We start from the raw sequence: 16,452 nt of genomic DNA, 5'->3' as shown, positions 1-16,452 counted from the left end.
GTTTTCTTTTAAATCCTTGAATATATTATATTAGTTGTTTTACAGTTCTCTGCTGATCCCATCATCTCTGTCAGTAGGCCCAGAATCCTGGGTCTGATTCTATTGACTGACTTTTTTCCTGCTTCACATTTTCCTGCTTCTTACAAATCTAATAATTTCTAATGGATGCTAGACATTGTTAATGTTATGTAGTTGAATATCTGTATTGTCTTCCTTTAAAGAGTATTGGAGTTTGTTTTGGCAGGCTGGTAATGGACTTGCAGATCAGCTGGATCCTTTTGAGGCTTTTTAAAACGCATATATTGAGATATAATTCGCATACTATGTTGGATACAATTCAGTGGCTTTTAGTATGTTCACAGACTTGTGCAGCCATTGCCACAACCAATTTTAGAACATTTTGATTACCTCAAAAAGAAACTCCACCCCCCCTTAGCTGGGACCCTCGTCCCAACCCCCCATCACCTCCAACCCTGGGAACCACTAATCTGCTTTCTGTCTCTCTAGATTTGCCTATTCTGGACATCTCATAGAAATAGAATCCTACAACGTGTGGTCCTCAGTGACTGGCTTCTTTAGTGTAATGTTTTCCAGGTCCCTCCATGTGGTGGCATGTATCAGTACTTCATTTCTTTTCATTGCCAAATGACATTTCCTTTTATGGATATACCACATTTTACTTATCCATTCATCAGTTGATGAACATCTGAATGGTTTTCACTTTTGGGCTGTTGTAAATAATGCTGCTATGAACATTTGTGTACAAGTTTCCTGTGGAGATAAGTCTTCGTGTCTCTTGGGTATAGACCTGCGAGTGGAATTTGAGTCATATGGTAACTTATGTTAACTGTTTGAGTAACTGCCAGACTTTTCCACAGCAGCTGCACCATTTTACATTCCCACCAGCAGTGTATGAGGGTTCCAGTGTCTTCCCATCCTCATCAACACTTGTTACTGTCCATCTTTTTGATTATAGCCATTCTAGTGGGTGTAAGGTGGTATATCTTGTGATTTTGATTCACATTTCCCCGATGGCTAATGATGTTGAGTGTCTTTTTTCATGTGCTTCTTGGGGGGCTGGTTTTTAAGCTTTGTTAGGATGTTACTCTTTACTCTGACTGGTTTAGTTGCTTGACTTCTGGAATCTCCATGGAATTCCCTGGTTGTTCAGCAAGTACTTTCCACTCTGACTGCTCAGAACGCAGATGTCTTTCCGTGTAAGTCTTTGCCTGGCCCCATGTGGTTGCACTCCGTGCATGCCCAGCTTCGTATTCAGTTAAAAACTAAAGGAGATCTCTGTGCAGCCTTCTCTTCTTTTTCTGAACACCTCCCTCTTGTCTGGTGCTCTGCCCTGCAAATTCCATTTGGCTCAGTCGCCCAGACTTTGACTTCTGTCTCCACAACTCAGTGAGACTGTTGTGCTCTGCTCAGGGCCGGCTGACTGCGCCACGGTCCAGAAAGTGCCTCCAGAGAGAGGAGGCGATTGTGGGGCTCCGTTTGTTGGCTTCCCTTCTCTTAGGATAACAGTCCTGTCCTGCCTGTTGTCTGTCTGAAAACAGTTGTCTCACATGTTTTTTCCCACTGTCTAGTTTTTTCAGCAGGAGACTAAGTGTGGTCTTATCTACTCCATCATGGCTGATAGAGCTCTTTTGATATTTTAGGCATGCCTCTTTGCAGTGTTTTCTTGTGGTTGCTGTATGGATTTCAGTATCAGTTTCCACTTAGCGCTATCTATTTAGAGTTAATATTGAATTTTTTGCATAAAATATTGTTTCATTTAATCTGCCCCTATCATTGTTGTTTTAAACAAAATGAAGAGTAAGAGGAAAAGATGTTTACAGTTTTTTATGTTAACCTTCATAGGTTCATTCTTCATTTCTCATTCTTTTGTGGATCTGAGTTGCCATCTGGTGTTATGTCCCTTAGTCTGAAGAACTCCTGTCAGCATTGTGTAGTCCAGTTCTCTTGGTAATGAATCATCTCAGTTTTTTGTTCCCCTGCCAGTGTCATTATTTCATCTTCATTTTTCAAGGGCAGTTTTGCTGTTTTACAGAAATTGAGTTAAGGTGTTTTTTTTCTTTAGCACTTTAAGGATGTACTTTGGTTGTCTTTTGGCTTCCCAATGCTTCTGATAAGAAGTCAATATAAGTTTCTATCCTGTCTCCTCTACGTAATGCGCCATTTCTTTCTGGTTCACGATTTTCTCTTGACATTGGATTTCAGTGGTAACTGGGATATGCCTAGGTGTTGTTTTCTTTGTATTTCTCCTACTCCAAGAATGTTGAGTTTCCATGATCTTCTAAGTTGTCTTTTCACCTAATTTGGGAAGTTTCTGGCTGCTGTTTCTTCAAGTACTTTTTCTGTCTGATTCCTTCTCTCCCCCCAGCGGGGACTTCAGTGACGTGTGTGTAGACCACTTGATGGTGTGCCACGTGTCTCTGAGACTTTGTTCATTTTTCAGTCTTTAGTATAATTGTTCTTCAGATTGGATAGTTTCTGTTATCTGTCTTAAATTTGCTAATTCTTCCTTCAGTGAGTGCCAGTCTTATTTTCTTTTCTTTCTTTTTTTTTTCCTGATTTTTCTCCCTGAATCGCCCCAGTACATAGTTGTATATTTTAGTTGTGAGTCATTCTAGTTGTGGCATGTGGGACGCTGCCTCAGTGTGGCCTGATGAGCGGTGCCATGTCCACGCCCAGAATCCGAACCAGCGAAACCCTGGGCCACCGAAGCGGAGTGCACGAACTTAACCACTCGGGCACAGGGCCGGCCCCTGCCAGTCTTATTTTCAAACCCCATTCCTATTGAATTTTCAGTGATAATGGGAGCTTAAACTTCTTTCTAAAATTTTCTATGGTTGATTTTCTACAAAATGGAAATGAAACTTTTAAACAATAATTTTCATGTGTGTTTTGGAAAGAACTGCTCTTTATAATGAGAACCAAGGCTGCTACTTTTCTTATCAACCACTGTATTTACACAAATACAGACACTAGATACCTTTTTTCCTAACCATTAAATTTTGTACTCAAGAGCCAGTGGTTGCTTCCTCTCCACCTTTCGACAGAGCCTGGTAGAATATTGTTCACGCTCGGTATTGGTGATACTTGTTGTTTCTCCTCTCCTTCTAACCTGATCCGTTAAGTTTCTCTTTCTTCCTCCTCCTCATTGTAGGTATTTTCAAAGGCTTGGCCTAGGGCTCTCTGCTCTTCTGTGTGACATCTCTTCTTTGGAAATCTTAATCCACTTCTTTAACTTCACTTTCACATTCTCCTTCCCGTCCTTAGTCCCTGCCCATTGAAATTCTAGTCTTTCAGAGTCCCACTCAAGTATCACCGTAGAGATGGAGAGTTCCCTATATTAGTCTCCCTCAGGCAGAATTAGTCACTATTTCAGTGCTCCCCCATTAATAACCTTATGACACTTTTCATATTGTATTCTGATTAGTTGTAAGGCGGTGTTTCTCAACTGGGAGTGATTTTTGCCCCCCAGGAGACATTTGACAGTGTCTGGAGACATTTTTGGTCATAGTTGGAGGAAGGGTGGGGTGGTTCTACTGGTGTCTAGTGGGTGGAGGCCAGGGATGCTGCTAAACATCTTACAGTGCACAGAATGGTCCCTACAACAAAGAAACATCCAGCCTAAAATGCCAGTAGTGCCATGGCTGAGAAATGGTGTTGTAGGAGTATCTCAGTTTCTTGCTAGATTTTGAGTTCTTTGAGGTGGAGACTGGATCTTACTCATCTTTGTACCTTACGCACACACATACACACCATTCCCATCGTGCCAGGGCCAAACACTCCTGGTTCATAATAGACCCTTGTGTTAGTTGAATCATGTCCATGATGGTGACTATAGTTAAAGAGCTGAGGGGTTGTACAGACAGAGAGCAGAGAACCCTCCACTCGGCTAAGCACTGGCTTCATCTCAGAACTTCCTAGGGACACTTAGACCAGTGTGTTCTACTTTAGACTTTGTTAAAACCATATCCTCATCTTCCCTTACCCTCAGTCAGGCTTTATTCTCTGTTGTGGAGATTATCATTCAGTCACCTAGCATCAAAATTGGGGGGCTTTTTATTTCTTCATTCATCTCCATTTCCTTTATTTGATTAATGTCTAAACCTTTGGTTCTTCCTTCCGGTTGCTCTTGTATTCCCACAGTCGTTGCGTTAGACCTAACTTACCACCTGAGACTTGGTTTGGCATCTGGCCCCAGTGCCATGAAAGTCAGCTTCTCCGAGCTTTCTCTCCCATCGTCCACAGCTCACACCTGTCAGTGCTGGCCCAACCTTCTCTCCCAGACTTGGAGCCCGCCGTCGCATCGGGTGCTTAAGTCAGCATCAGGCCATGTCATTGACCCATCCATCACTCCTGTCCTCCAGCACGCTGGTCTCCTGTCTGTGTTCCATGAACACGAGGAAGTCTGTTTCCTCTCCGGGCCTTCACCGTTTCCCTAAAGCCCTCCCGTGGTGCAGGGCCAGGCTGGAATCTGCCTCCACCCCATTTTCCTTGCCTGACCCCTGTTCATCTCTTCTTTCTCTGCATCCCTGCAGAGATAACCTTTTAGATATGAGCTGATATATATTCTTTCTGGAGTTGTCAGTGACGTTTTTACATAGACTGTCATAATATTCCTGCCAGCTGGATTTTAAGCTTCAAGAGGAGGCCAGGTTTTCTTATTGCTGATGTCCCCCACAAGTCCCAGGAGAATGCGACCTAAGGTGTAATTTTTTTGTTTTGTTTTGGTTTTTTGGTGAGGAAGATTGACCCTGAGCTAACATCTGTGCCAGTCTTCCTCCATTTTGTATGTAGGACGTTGCCACAGCATGGCTTGATGAGTGGTGTGTAGGTCTGTGCCCGGGATCTGAACCCATGAACTCTCATGTCTCTCATGTTCTCCTCACAGAAGCTGAATTTGGAGGGCCTTTTGATGCAGTTGTTGAGGAAGGGAGAGATGGTTAGAGAGGTTAGGTAATTTGGACAAGAATAGCAGCTGAGAAGAGGCAAGGCTGGTGTTGAGATTTGAAACAAAGCTGAGCGGCTCCCAAATGGCTTTGTGTTACCGCACACTGTTGGCCCTTCCAGGCGGTTGACCCTTTCTGCTCTGTGACTGTTGGCCCTTCCAGGCGCTTGACCCTTTCTGCTCTGAGAGGACTGCTTGCTATGGTCCAGCACAAACTGACCTAACGACTGAATTTTAGCACATGATTTAACCAGTGGCCCTTTTTTAAATTCAAGATGCTAAGAATCTTCTGTATCCTCAAAACCAAGGAAAGAGTATATATGTCTGTGTGTATGTTTTAAAATTTAAGTGTATCAGAAATTTTCAAATTAAATTAATGAAAATATAGTATTATACTGGTTTATTATATTTCAAGTTTATAAAAACATTTATCTTCAAAGAAATGTAGAGCATTTTATATTTCTCACATATATTTCCAATATTCTGAATTATCTTGACTGTTTCCATCTGCTGAATTATGGGACTCAGCAGCAGTTATGAAAGAATTTCTTTTTTTCTTATTGTATGTGTTAATATTTGTAAAAAAGAATTTTTCTTATTTTCAGGTACAGATTTATGAATTAGAGGAACATAAGATTGAAACATGGAGGGGTAAGCACTATTGGGTGTTAAAAATCTTTTAATATCAGGGGGAAAAGTTCTACTTAGTTTATAAAATATGTTTTAATTTCACAGATCCTTTTCTTTCTGGTTAATAATAAATACGTTCATTAAAGCATTTCTTTCTTTCTCTCTTACTTTTGATAGTATGCCATACCACTATAAACATTATCCATTCTGTCTAACAGACATTTATAGACAGCCTAGAACAGTTCTGTCTGCAAAGCCTGGGGAGATAAAGATGAGTAGGCTGACCAGTGCCCCAGTCTCCACCCCGCAGTGAAGCCACGTTCACTACTAAGGATTCCCCCCAAACTCGCCTTTGGATGAGAAATGCACCAGAGGAGTGCCTAAGATTAGCAAAAGCAAGGATCTGTTCTTATTGAAATTTAATAATTATTTCTTTACAAATTATGGAGAAACATAAAACAAGTGAACCTTAAAGTAGATGATTTGGATCAAATAACATGAAAATGACTTCAAGATTGCTTTCTTTTGTTTGTAACATTTAAGTTCATCCTTTATCATCACAATACCCTTTTCTGAAATGGAGCCATTTTTTAAATTCTAATTTTACGATTGTGAAATTGTTCTGTCCTAGTGAGACCTGTCACGCTGGCGTGGTGGAGAGGGGGCAGAGGGCATGCCAGTAGGGATATCAGGGGTCCAAGCCTGGACGGGATCCCTGAGGAGCTCAGTCTGAGACTGAGGGGAGCTCAGGGAAGAGCCTGGATAGAAATGGAGGGACCATTTGAAGGAAAATTTTACTTTAAAATTGAAGGTTAGCTTTGTACTTCCCGTAATCTGCTTGGTATGATAAGCAGCCTTTGTGACTGGCTGCACCATCTGGACATCTGCTGGAATTCTCTAAGGGGGTGGGGGCTCTTTTCCTTCCGTGTGATTTGGAAGTTTTATTGAGTGATGTGTTTGATTTATGACGGCTTTATCAAGTCAAACAAAGTCAGTCAACATGGGGTCCATATTTTAGCACTGCCTATTGTGAAGTGAATATATAACTTAACACCAAGACAGGTACTTCTTATCACATTCTGCTGTATGAGTAATGTTAGACCAAAATTTAAGTATATTTACATTTTGAGGTTACATGGTATTCAGTAGTAATAATAACAATGTCAAGATATTCTTGAATTCCTTCTGTATAGAAACTTCAGCAAAGCCAAGTAATTACAGATAATCTTTAATAAGATAATTTCCACGTAGTAGAAAGATGCCCAAGATGCAGACTTTGAGCATTAGTTTGGTAAAATAGAACTTAAGAACATTTAAAGAACAAAGTTTATTATAACTTTTATTTTATCTTTTAACTTAGGAAAACTAGTTTTGAAGGATTTCATAAATGCTTCATCTCTTGAGGGCGATAGTAACTTGGCAGCATTCTAGTGACCTCTGCTGCTATTGCTCTTTTATCAGACTTTTTGACTTCTCTTCTGATTTTTACAACATCTGTTGTAGTACTGTTTTTAAATATCTAATTTTTCCACAAAGGCAACATCCTGAAAACAGTTTGGAAGTTGTTTAAAATAGCCATAACTATAATTGACACAACAGTTTTCAGTAAATTAAATATATTTGATTTGGGTTTTTAATCCTTCTAATTATTATCTGTAAATTGAAGTGTATTTTAATTTATGTAATAATTGTGAACAGCAAATGCGTTACTAATTGCATATTTTCTTTCTATAAATACAGAGCTTTATTTACAAGAAACATTTAAGCCTTTAGTGAATATATCTCCAGATGCAAGGTAAACTTGTAAGATTTTTCTCCTTTGAAAACATTCATTCATTCAGATTCATCTGTTTTGTTACCATGATTGATTGATAGATATTTTTTATCTAGATAGGGGCCAGCCTCCTTAATTCCAAATACTAGATTCAGTCAATTTAAGACAATAGAAATCACAGCCATTGCTGGTCCAAAGGATTGGTGGTGGACTAGGAAGATGGTCATACTAAGCAGTTTTAAAGTCCAGATTACCTGCCACAGAAACCACCTGGGGAGCTTGTTAAAGTTGCAGGTTCCTGGGCTCCACCCCCAACCTATTAAATCAGTCCTTGGAGGGTAGAGCCCAGGACTGTGCGTTGAAACAACTCCCCAGTGGTTCTGACATACCCTGAAGTTGAAAAGTCAGTCTTTATTGGACATGTGTCCAGAGGTGGTCAGAAGAGTGGGCTCTCCTCTCAGTAGTCTTCTAGCGCGTCTGTTTTGATCCAGGCCTTCTGGGATGGTTCTGATACATTTCCACATTAATGAGAAAGCATTCTTAGAACTCTAGAGCACTAGCAAGAAAAAGTGGAGTATCGATTTACATTATTTCATTTCCAAGTCCTAACAAACAGATACCCCCACCATGCCTCCTTGCTGGTGGTCACAGCAGAGGCCAGAGGTGGGCTAGCCAAGCAAGGAAGCAGCCAGCAGGCTGCATCAAGTCAGAGTGGCCCATCCAGGGGGCTACGCCACCGCTCCCCTCTTCTGCTCATGTTGTCATCTGTTAGCTTTCCTAGGGGTTAGCTTCTGTCATTCCTCAAATAAAAGCATTAAACTATTAAAGCACTATTAAAAAAACTCTCCTAGAGATTTGTAGCTCACACTTATATTTGAGATTTATTAACAAAGATTGTGAAAAGTTAAAAAATTTGCTGAGATCTCCAATTTAAAACTTTTCCAAAACGCTGTTTCAAGTCAATCAACCTTTGTTATTGTGATATAAAACACTGAAAATTCTTTTAAAGCAGGGGTGGTCCAAAGTTTTCTAATTTTTCCTTAAAGCCTCCTAACAACTTTAATGGCTTTTCCCACAGCCTCTTCGATGCTGTATACTCGTTGATCAAAAATAAAATCCACAGATTGCCAGTTATTGACCCTATCAGTGGGAATGCACTTTATATACTTACCCACAAAAGAATCCTCAAGTTCCTCCAGCTTTTTGTAAGTAGTTTTTAGTGTTTCTAAAGACATAGTTGCATCTACTTTAACTAATTTACTTCAAGTAAATTGGCTCCTCTTACCTCAGTAGAAGAAACTGTTAATTTTGAGGTCTCCATTTCTAAACTTCAGTTTCTCAACCTGCTGCTGTTTGAATTGTACTTTCTCAAAGTTGATTCCAACTGAAAAGCAGTCACCTTTCAGTGCAAGTATCAAAATAGTAAAAACACTTGGAATTCTCTATGTAAATTAGAATATTTTATCACCTAAAATATGTGCAGAAATAAAGCAATTTGCAAGTCAGATTAAGAAACTACTACAGAAGATGAATTGAGCCAATATAGATAGCAAATTACCCTATGATGCTTTACTGATATCATGCTTTTAGAAACATAGATTCGAAAAATACTGTCCCCAGGATTATCTTCTTATTAACTGCAGCAGTGATAGAAAACCCAAAGCAAATAAAATTTTGGCTAGAGACTATACCATGTTGGTCCAAATTAGGCTATATTTATCTGTAGGTTTTCTCAGCTGCATTTGGAATGAGATGGCTTCATAATCATCCAAAACGTGGAACCTCTTGGTCAGCAGTAGTGAGGCTCAGAAGGACCAGAGTGTTTACAGAGATCTTTAATTGTTTCCTTTTAATTACATGCACTGAATTTGAGGTTATAAGTAATTGGCCAACTAGAACCAGTAGGAGGCCTCATTCATGGTTCAGAAGCGATCATTTTAAGTTTTTTTTTTAAGAATATAATAGACATTAAAAACCTACATCAAATTAGCTTTCCGCTTTCCTTCTCCACAGCTTCAAATAAGGAGGTAAACTAGCGTGCAGCGTGATGCCGAGGAGCCAGGGCGGCTGCTCCCGGGACGCGGCCTCACTCTGCTGGACAGAAGCACAGAGGGTTTAGTGATGGGGAAGAATACCTTGTCCATCAGACCAGTCCTATATTTTAATAGTTTACATGTGAAAATAACACTCTTCATGTTTAAATAAATGCTAAGCAAAAGGTAGGAAGGAGAAGTACAATTTTCAAAAAAGCATGAAGTTTGGTAAAGAGACAATCCAGGGAAGGAGAATTAGCGATGGACGGGTATTGTTGTTCGGACTTCGTGTCTCTCGTGCACAAGCTCTGGGTCGGCTTTTGCTGCGCATGCAGTTGCCTCAGTACGAGGCCTAGTAGGACCCAGGGCGGGGCTGTGTATTCAGGGCGCCCGTGTGCCAGGCTCTAAGCCCATTTACCCCTTAGAGTAATAATTTTGAAATCACGTTAATCATGAGAGCGAAATACCGTTTAGCGTTTACGCTGTGTCCAGCACTGTCCTAAGCACTTCACACGATAAGCTAACCCTCGCCACCACCCTCTCAGGTAGGTACTTTGATGGATCCCGTTTATCAGTGAAGAGACTAGGCGAGGTTGAGTAACTTTGTCACTGCTGGTAGTGGTGGAGCAGCATCTGACCCAGCCAGCCGCCCCCTCAGCCTCCGCGGGGTCCCCCTGCCCGGCCCTCTCGGGCAGTGTTTAGCTCCTCTGTGCAGAGGCACCTGGCTCGGAGGGCGAAGCGTGCACAGTCCCCCAGGTGGTACGCGGTGGAGTTCCAGCCCATTTCCACGGCCACTGCCGCAGGAGGAGTGACAGTTTGTCGGGCCTTTGGCATCTTTCTCTTCTATAGAAAGTAGGGGAGGTTGCTTCTGCCAGTACTGCCTTCTATTTGGGCCAATATGGTAATTAGAGTCATGCTATTGGAATAGTCAGCCAGAGGTTTTCAGATAAAAAACACAGAATTTTAAATAAATTTCAGAACCTGATTTTTACTGAATTGAGATCGTTTTCTGAGAACAGTGGCGTTGCCCTGGAGACAGGGGACAGTTAGCCTGAGCGTGCAGTGTGGAACGGGTTGTCCTGCATCGACATGGGCTAGGTGACCTAATAGGTCTTTCTTTTTTTTCTCTAAATTTCTAGGATTCTCATGATTTGAATATTGATGAACTCTTTGACTTGAACATTTTGTTTCTTCTAATTGTTCATCTTTTCCTGATAATTATAAGGTACACCAGGAGGATGGAATCAACTATACCCTTTATAAAAGGTGGATTTTTGAAACCATAGACCTTATTGTGTTTTAGTCAAACGTGATCCTAGACTTCTCTCTTCTGACTTCTCCCTCCTCCTCTAAAACAGCCCGTGAAAAGAAAAGTTCACTTGTAAAGTTTCTTTTAATTCTATTCAGTTGGCTTATTCTTTGTTCCTAGTAGACAAAAATTGGAGTCCTCCAGTGGAGAATTCAGGGTGTGGAGGTGGGATGGGTGGGGACTAGCTTAGCCGCTCAGAGGCTTTGGGTTTGGAAATATGTGGGTTCTTAATAAATATTACTTAATGATGACAGCAGGCCCAGGAATTTAACGTGAATAATTAAGAATAAAGGATTCTTGGTGGCTTGTGGGTCTTAATTTCCAAACAGACCTGTTGTTCCCTTCTTCTGTCCACTTTTTCAGTAGGTGGAGAGAAGGGGAAATGTTAGCAATGTTAGTGCTTTGCAGTATTTTACTAAGTGGTTAAATATAAGCGTTGACATATAAACTGATCTGAACAAGAGACACAATTCTTCTGTGTAACATTTCCATCTTAGTTCAGACGTCCAGGTAGATCGTTAGAAAAGACTAGTTTGTTGCACATAGTTTTTCATTCAAGTGTGGACATGTGAACATTGAAAAGGTCCCTTCTGGCTCTAGAGCATCTGTGTTTATCTTGCGGTTTAGATGTCTGATATGCCAAAGCCCGCCTTCATGAAGCAGAACCTGGATGTACTTGGAATCGGGACCTACCACAACATCGCCTTCATACACCCGGACACGCCCATCATTAAGGCCCTGAATGTCTTTGTGGAAAGACGGGTGTCGGCCTTGCCTGTAGTGGACGAGTCAGGTCTGTGTGTTTGGCCATCCCAGTTGAACAGAAACGACTGTTTGTCTCATTAGAGTAAAATTATTGTTAAATGACTCAGCCTATCAGATAATGGAGGAAATGAAAATTTAGATATGGTGAATAAATTCAGCACCAGGGAGCACTCAGGATAATAAGAATTTTAAACTGGCTTATTTTCACATTTTCCTTTAAGATACTGTTTCGTTTCCATTTAAAAATAGACAAGTTAATTTTATTTAGCAATATTCAATTCCTAGTAATTATCTAGTTAAGATTGATTTTATTGTTGTTTTTTGTTTCTAAGACATTTTTCTAACATATATTTTCATTTTTAGGAAAAGTTGTAGATATTTATTCCAAATTTGATGTAATTGTAAGTATTTTTAATTTTGTTAAACCTTATCATCTAGAATGTGCTTAAAAACATTAATTTTTTTTGTTTTTTCCTAATGTAATAGTTCCTAGCTTTTTTGAGGATGAGGATCTCATCAGAGAATTCCATAGACTCCTCATAGATTTAATATTCATCAGTTTGGCAATGAATAATATTTGGTAGCGTTTTATAATTCTTTGTCCTTTCAGTACATGTGTAGTTTATCATCACTACAGCATGTATTCTATTGTAAATGATCATATTTCTATGTGGGAGGCATTATTCCTTCCGCCAACATTCATGTACTTAGTGGACACATGAGTTTCTGGACCCTTGTCGTCCACATGCCGTTGTTTGCAAATGGGAACAGCTGTTCTAAAGAAGACGGCAAATGTGTTCAATAGAGTTATGTGAAGTCCTCTGTTTTAGGCCCTGGTTTAAATCTACTTGGTAGATTTTGGTGCTACAGCTTTCCACTTGATGCCCTTTTTTCTCATTCATTTTAAAGGCACTTCCTTAGAGTTTTACATTATTTTTAAGAAAAGGAACTGCAACTTTAATAGCCCCAAATGTGCACACCATTTTCTGCCATATTATTGACCCCAGCATTAAATATTCTTTTGCGGCTGTCTCAGACCCTTTTGTTTCATCTTATTCTGTTTAACATAATAGACACCAAAAAATCTGCCTATTGGAATTTGATTGAGTGGGACCCTCTCAGGTTAATCAGCGCCCTGAGAAGCCGTTTGGATCTTTGGGGCTTATATGGCCTGTTCTTCGTCCATAATTGGTTGATTCTGATGGGTCCCCCAGAAACGTGGGGAGAGACCATTCATTCAGGTTCCCTAGCTCTGTGGCACTTCTCACCCTTTACAAATGTTAGGCCACCTCTTCCACGATTGTTCACTCAGGGTATAGAGCCTCAGAGGGTGAGAGTGGGGGAATCTTCAGTGGGACGCACAGTCAAAATTTAACAAGGGTGCTTCATAATTAAGGTACGCTTTGCGAGCTTTAATTATTATTATTAAGATGATGAAATAACAGTACTAATGGCATGTTGCAAGCTGGTATGGTGTTACTAAGTTAAGATAAACATGAACGTTTTTAAAAATCAAGTTGCTTTAAACTTACTAATTTTGGTCATTAATGTGAATTGACATGAAAGCATATAATTCGTTCTGTTACCTTATTACAGAACCTTGCTGCTGAAAAAACGTACAATAACTTAGATATCACAGTGACCCAGGCCCTTCAGCACCGCTCACAGTATTTCGAAGGTGTTGTGAAGTGCAGTAAGCTGGAAGTGCTGGAGACCATTGTGGATAGAATAGTAAGAGCTGAGGTGAGATGGCTGTCCCCTCCTCCTGCCCTCCTTCCCTTTCCCGCCGAAGCCGCACTGCAACAGGCACTAACCAGTCAGTAGTGCCTCGGGAATTCTGAATCACGGGAATGGCCCATGAAGCAGCCTTCAACTTCAGTCAGATGGCACGGTTCCCTTATTCCAGAACCTAGCACGTGACTTGGCGCCTAGTAGGTCATCTGTAATAAATGTTCACTGAACTGAATTGATTAAGTCCTGATACATAGTTGAATCAAATAAACTGGTAAGATACTTCCATGGTTTAAAAAACCTATACTTGAGAAAACGGAAGTCCCAGGAGCTTTAAGGCCATTAGGGTATTTACAAATTTAAAGTTAAAAATGTACAATTATCTGGTTTTAACAAAGTGAATGATAAATCAATAAAATGTGTTCTGATCTCTTTTTTAAATTAATTTTCTCTCTTCCCACCAGTCTCTCTCCCTCTTTCCTGATTTGGATAAATAGAGGATGGTCGAGTAATTTTGTCCCTTGACCCTCAGCACTCATGTGCCTTGCACTTTACTGCCCGTAGCGTTTTCAAGTCTACTCTGCATAACACTCTAAATAAAAGATAAGCAGCATCGGGGCCGGCCCCGTGGCCGAGCGGTTAAGTTCGCGCGCTCCGCTGCAGGCGGCCCAGTGTTTCGTTGGTTCGAATCCTGGGTGCGGACATGGCACTGCTCATCAAACCACGCTGAGGCAGCGTCCCACATGCCACAACTAGAAGGACTGACAGCGAAGAATATACAACTATGTACCAGGGGGCTTTGGGGAGAAAAAGGAAAAAATAAAATCTTTAAAAAAGAAAAAAAAAAAGATAAGCAGCATCATTTTATAGTGTATCCAATTCGGTATGTCCATCCCCCAAATTGTTTCTCCCCTTTCCTGTTAGAGGGGATAGGAATGTTACCCTGTTTCATTCTGGGACTGAAGGATGCAACCGTGTTCATTCTGGAGCAACACCTAATTAGGCAAAATTAATTCATAATGATAAGTCATTTTGATGTTTTTTATTATAAATGCAAGAATCCAGTCCCAGAAGAAAAGTACTTGATAATTTTTTAGGCTAATAACGGGCAACCGTGACTGTCTGAAAGTGACACACGAAGGTGGTGTGTTGCATCAGAGCGAGTGCTCCCTTTCAGGAGCGGTCGCTAGAAGTCACCTAGCCCTGCTTTCCTCGCTGTGTGTTCCCCCTGCTGCAGCCTCGCTGAGGACACTCCCCCGGCTTCAGCTGTCATGGCTCTTAACATGTCTCTTAGAATCTCAATATGAACTCTTTTCTTTTTCTACTTAAATTTAACATCTCATCGCTGCTTGTTTTCCAAACAGTTTTTAATTGCCTTAGGAATATGTCTTAACTTTTTATTAATGTCCTTAGAATTGTGTGCTTTGTGAAGATCATAAGCAGACATAGGTAAGGCATCCCTCCCTAGTTATTAATAAGAACAGTGGACATCTGTATGATGGAATCCTTTATTTTTTTATTTTATTGAGGTCATAATAGTTTATAACATTGTGAAATTTCAGTTGTACATTATTATTTGTTAGTCATCATATAAATGTGCTCCTTTACCCCTTATGCCCACCCCGAAAGCCCCTTCTCCTCTGGTAACCACTAATCTGTTCTCTTTATCCATGTGTTAGTTTATCTTCCACATGAGTGAAATCATACGGTGTTTGTCTTTCTCTGACTTATTTCACGTAACATAATTCCCTCAAGGTCCATCCATGTTGTTGTGAATGGGATGGTTTTGCCATTTTTTATGGCTGAGTAGTATTCCATTGTATATATACAACACATCTTCTTTATCCATTCATCAGTCAGTGGGCACTTGGGTTGCTCCCGTGTGTTGGCTATCGTGAATAGTGCTGCAGTGAACAGAAGGATGCATAAGTCTCTTTGAATTGTTGATTTCAAGTTCTTTGGATAAATACCCACTGGTGGGATAGCTGAGTCGTATGGTGTTTCTGTTTTTAATTTTTTGAGAAATCTCCATACTGTTTTCCATAGTAGCTGTACAGTTTGCATTCCCACCAGCAGTGTATGAGGGTTCCCTTTTCTCCACATCCTCTCCAACATTTGTTATTTTTTGTCTTGGTGATTACAGCTGTTCTAATGGGGGTAAGAGGATAACTCATTATAGTTTTGATTTGCTTTTCCCTGATGATCAATGATGTTGATCAGTGATGTTGATCAGTGATCTTTTCATGTGCCTGTTGGCCATCTGTATATCTTCTTTGGAAAAATGTCTATTCATATTCTCTGCCCATTTTTTAGTTGGATTGTTTGTTTTTTTGTTGTTGAGTTCTTCATATATTTTAGAGATTAACCCCTTGTCAGAGATAGGATTTGCAAATGTTTTCTCGCACTTGTTTGGCTGTCTGTTCGTTTTGTCCCAGGTTTCCTTTGCCTTGCTGAAGCTCTTTAGTCTGATGAGGTCCCATTTGTTTATTTTTTCTTCTGTTTCGCTTGCCCGAGTAGACATGGTATTTGAAAAGATCCTTCTAAGACCAATGTCAAAGAATATATTGGCTATATTTTCTTCTAGGAGTTTTATGGTTTCACATCTTACCTTAAAGTCTTTAATCCATTTTGAGGTAATTTTTGTGTATGGCAAAAGATAATGGTCTATTTTCGTTCTTTTGCATGTGGTTGTCCAGCTTTTCCAACACCACTTATTGAAGAGACTTTCCTTTCTCCACTGTATGTTCTTAGTTCCTTTGTTGAAGATTAGCTGTCTGTAGATGTGTGGTTTTACTTCTGGGCTTTCAGTTCTGTTCCATTGATCTGTGTGTCGTTTTGTACCAGTACCATGCTGTTTTGATTACGATAGCTTTATAGTATATTTTGAAGTCAGGGATTGTGATGCCTCCAGCTTTGTTCTCTTTTCTCAGGATTGCTTTAGCTATTCGGGGTCTTTTGTTGCCCCATATGAATTTTAGGATTCTTTGTCCTATTTCTGTGAAGAATGTCATTGGGATTCTGCTTGGGATTGCATTGAATCTGTAAATTGCCTTAGGTAGTATGGACAATTTAACTATATTTATTCTTGCAGTCCATGTGCTTGGAATATCTTTCCATTTCTTTATGTCATTGATTTCTTTCAATAATGTCTTATAGTTTTCATTGTATAGCTCTTTCACCTCCTTGGTTAATTTTTTTTTTCTTTTTTTTTGTTGAGGAATGTCCTAAGCTAACATCCTGTTACCAA

At 40.2% G+C, this 16,452-nt stretch overlaps 1 protein-coding gene across 26 annotated transcripts in view; it reads left to right on the top strand.

The window, feature by feature from the left end:
* Nucleotides 1-16,452, top strand: part of PRKAG2 (protein kinase AMP-activated non-catalytic subunit gamma 2) — a 279,715-nt gene that overhangs the window by 251,964 nt on the left and 11,299 nt on the right. For all 26 annotated transcript variants that reach the window (XM_070616865.1, XM_070616864.1, XM_070616877.1 and 23 more), the window contains 6 exons: nt 5,569-5,614; nt 7,334-7,388; nt 8,446-8,572; nt 11,337-11,502; nt 11,838-11,875; nt 13,071-13,217. In XM_070616865.1, coding sequence (XP_070472966.1) covers nt 5,569-5,614; nt 7,334-7,388; nt 8,446-8,572; nt 11,337-11,502; nt 11,838-11,875; nt 13,071-13,217 — 579 coding nt within the window. The remainder of the gene's footprint in view (nt 1-5,568; nt 5,615-7,333; nt 7,389-8,445; nt 8,573-11,336; nt 11,503-11,837; nt 11,876-13,070; nt 13,218-16,452) is intronic.

The sequence above is a fragment of the Equus przewalskii genome, chromosome 4, assembly GCF_037783145.1.
Source record: "Equus przewalskii isolate Varuska chromosome 4, EquPr2, whole genome shotgun sequence".
NCBI lineage: Eukaryota > Metazoa > Chordata > Mammalia > Perissodactyla > Equidae > Equus > Equus przewalskii.
This window is presented reverse-complemented; position numbering and strand designations above follow the sequence as displayed.